Source organism: Anopheles darlingi, chromosome 3, assembly GCF_943734745.1.
Source record: "Anopheles darlingi chromosome 3, idAnoDarlMG_H_01, whole genome shotgun sequence".
NCBI lineage: Eukaryota > Metazoa > Arthropoda > Insecta > Diptera > Culicidae > Anopheles > Anopheles darlingi.
The window spans coordinates 58534542-58537041 of record NC_064875.1 but is presented as its reverse complement, the minus strand read 5'-3'; the positions used below and the strand labels follow the sequence as shown (position 1 = coordinate 58537041).

Below are 2500 nucleotides of genomic sequence, written 5' to 3'. Positions count from 1 at the left end.
GCTAGCAGCACCTACGAAGACCTCCAGGACTAGCTGCGAATGCTAGCTGTTAATTAAAACACTCGTAAGTACATTTACGAATTGCACCAAATATCCTTCCAAATCGGATCGCGTTGGGGCTCATGATGTGGCCAGGCTTTTGCTGGAGAGACGACACGCAACTCGACACTATTTTATCACAGGCTCGAATAAACAGCAAAAGCGCCGGCATTCAACAATGGACTACCGGCACACAGACACACGACAATCTCTTGCTCTCTCCGATATGGTTGAGATGCTGCGGTGAGTGTGTCTGGTCGGTCATAATAACAAACCATTAATTCGGCAATACTCGTGGGCGAGAGAGTGCCACTCGTTTCGTATCACACAGGTGGGGAGTCCAAAGAGGGGTTTCAGGGTGGGTGGTCATGCGCATTAGTAGTCCATGTGGGTGCTGGCCCGATTTTACCGTAATTTGCCATCACAACGAAGAACAGAACGATCATTTCATCTCAGGCTCAGGCGATGGTACGCTCGCAATCGAAATTTCAATCAAAACTGCACCCGTGGCGCTGGGGTGCTAACTGATGCTCATGGTATGCGACAAAAGTGTACAAACTACACAATTGCTATGCTCTCACGGTCACTCCAACGGTTATCACTTTTTTTTATCAGCAGAGCAGCAGAGCGGAGCTAATGGTGCACTCAAACACAATGTCTTTCCGAAGCTCGCGCACGTTTCAACCGGCAGACCACTACTTGCAGCACGCACGGTTAGGCTCTTCTGTTCTGCTGCCGGCGTGACACTAACCCACACCGACCATTCGACGGCGGCAGTGATGGGATTAGTATTTACATAATGATAAACACCTCGACGCCATGACCATGGTGCGTTCCACTGTGTCTACTGGTGGAGTGGTGTTGCTGAGGACGCAGCGGACACCCTGCAGCATTCACGCAATACGCAAAGCCGACAGGCGACCAGTTTCCATCTTTTTTTATAAATATTTTTGGACAGCTTGGCCACAGCTTGTTGGCGTCTCGGCTCACGCCAGCTCTCGCCGTGCTCCGTCGGTCGTCGATCGGCCAATAAGGCAGGAAAAGGACGAGGAGATGAAGGCGCGGGATTTTTTTTCTTTCTTCGTGGCCAAAAGAATTAGAAGATCACGCGTTAATTACACTCTCGCGCGTGACGTGAATGAACGGTGACCGGCGCGTCGAGGTTTCGTGTTTCGTATTCGCGGCGTATTCGCGACAACAGTTCGGTTAGCTCCGGTTTGGGTAGAGTGTGTGCCACCCGGAACGGTAACCGTCGATCGACTGAACGTGGTGACGAAGCTTCCGGTACGGACCGCCTAGCTATACCCATCATTACCGAGCCAAAGCTTTACGTAACTGGTCGTAGTCGCAGTCGCACCGGCGGGAGGAAGGATGCAGGACGTACGCTGCCGTTTTCCGGGAGGGGTACATGGGACCTTGAGTCATCGAATGCGCTATAATTGCGATGGTTATGTCGCCGATTTTGTAGCGAACTTTATTCTTAGCCAGAGAGATCGAAACGGGTGGTGTTTTCCGTGTTTCGCATTTACTACTTACTCTGGCCACTGACGTTGTCCTTGACGTAGCTCGAGAGGCGCCTGCATCGCAGCGCCATGGAGGCGGCGAGGACACACGGAGTCGGAGCGTAACGATCGAGAAGGGGGCCGCCACACCAACACCGGCACAAGGATCCGGGCCTTTTTGGTCCTATTTTTAACGGAGAACAATCTACACCGCCGCTTCACTAATCCGCCGTGATCCTCCATTCCGCTCACAAACTAGTGGTGAGCTTCGGTCGGTAGCGGATCGTAATGATGAAGAGGGTAGTTAAAACTTTACGCACTTTCCCGGCCGGCACCCGGTGTGGGATAAGGCGGAGAGCCATCGCGTTTTGAATAGTGATGATTTGTCGTCTTGCGAACGATGAAAAAGGTGAATGTGAAGTTCTAGTTGAACTGAGGCACAAGCCACTTAGCAAAAGACGCCATAAGATGGAATGGGATACAAATCGATCTCGCATGATCAATCAGGCGTAACGTGATTGCATCGGAACATTCACCCGAGCGTAACGCTTCGTATCGATCTTGTGGATAGCTCTAGAAATAGGGTTTGGCCCCCTAATGATGATGATGATGATGGCGATGGCGATGAAGACGATTCGATTCGAAGTGATTTGCCTTAGTTTAGAGAATTTGCATAAATTACCAAACCAGAAGCTACGCTCGATCGATACCATACGCGCCTTTCCTTATTTGGCAGAACCAGCAGTAATAGCAACAGTACTAGCAGCAATAGCAGAGATTGAAGTCTGGTCTGCTTTTACGTTTGCTATTTATTTATGCCCACAGCCAGAGCATGATGTCATGTCAGGAAGTGAGCATATCGCAGAGAAAAACCTATTTCTCGCATATACCAGAACCATTGCATTGGGGCGTGCTATTGTATGCATAGTGCGTATACCGTGGACTAGCCGTTGAGCAAT

General features: G+C 50.3%; 1 protein-coding gene across 6 annotated transcripts in view; it reads right to left on the bottom strand.

Moving 5' to 3' along the window:
* The window catches only part of LOC125957848 (microtubule-associated protein futsch), a 21059-nt gene that overhangs the window by 15735 nt on the left and 2824 nt on the right, over nt 1–2500 (bottom strand). Inside the window, exon 1 of one of the 6 annotated variants that reach the window (XM_049690849.1) lies at nt 1576–1715. The exons of 4 other annotated variants lie outside the window; for them this stretch is intronic. In XM_049690849.1, coding sequence (XP_049546806.1) covers nt 1576–1633 — 58 coding nt within the window. In that variant the 5' untranslated portion in view covers nt 1634–1715. Of the gene's footprint in view, nt 1–448; nt 884–1575; nt 1716–2500 lie in introns of those variants that run through there. One more of the 6 variants, XM_049690852.1, reaches the window with a different exon arrangement.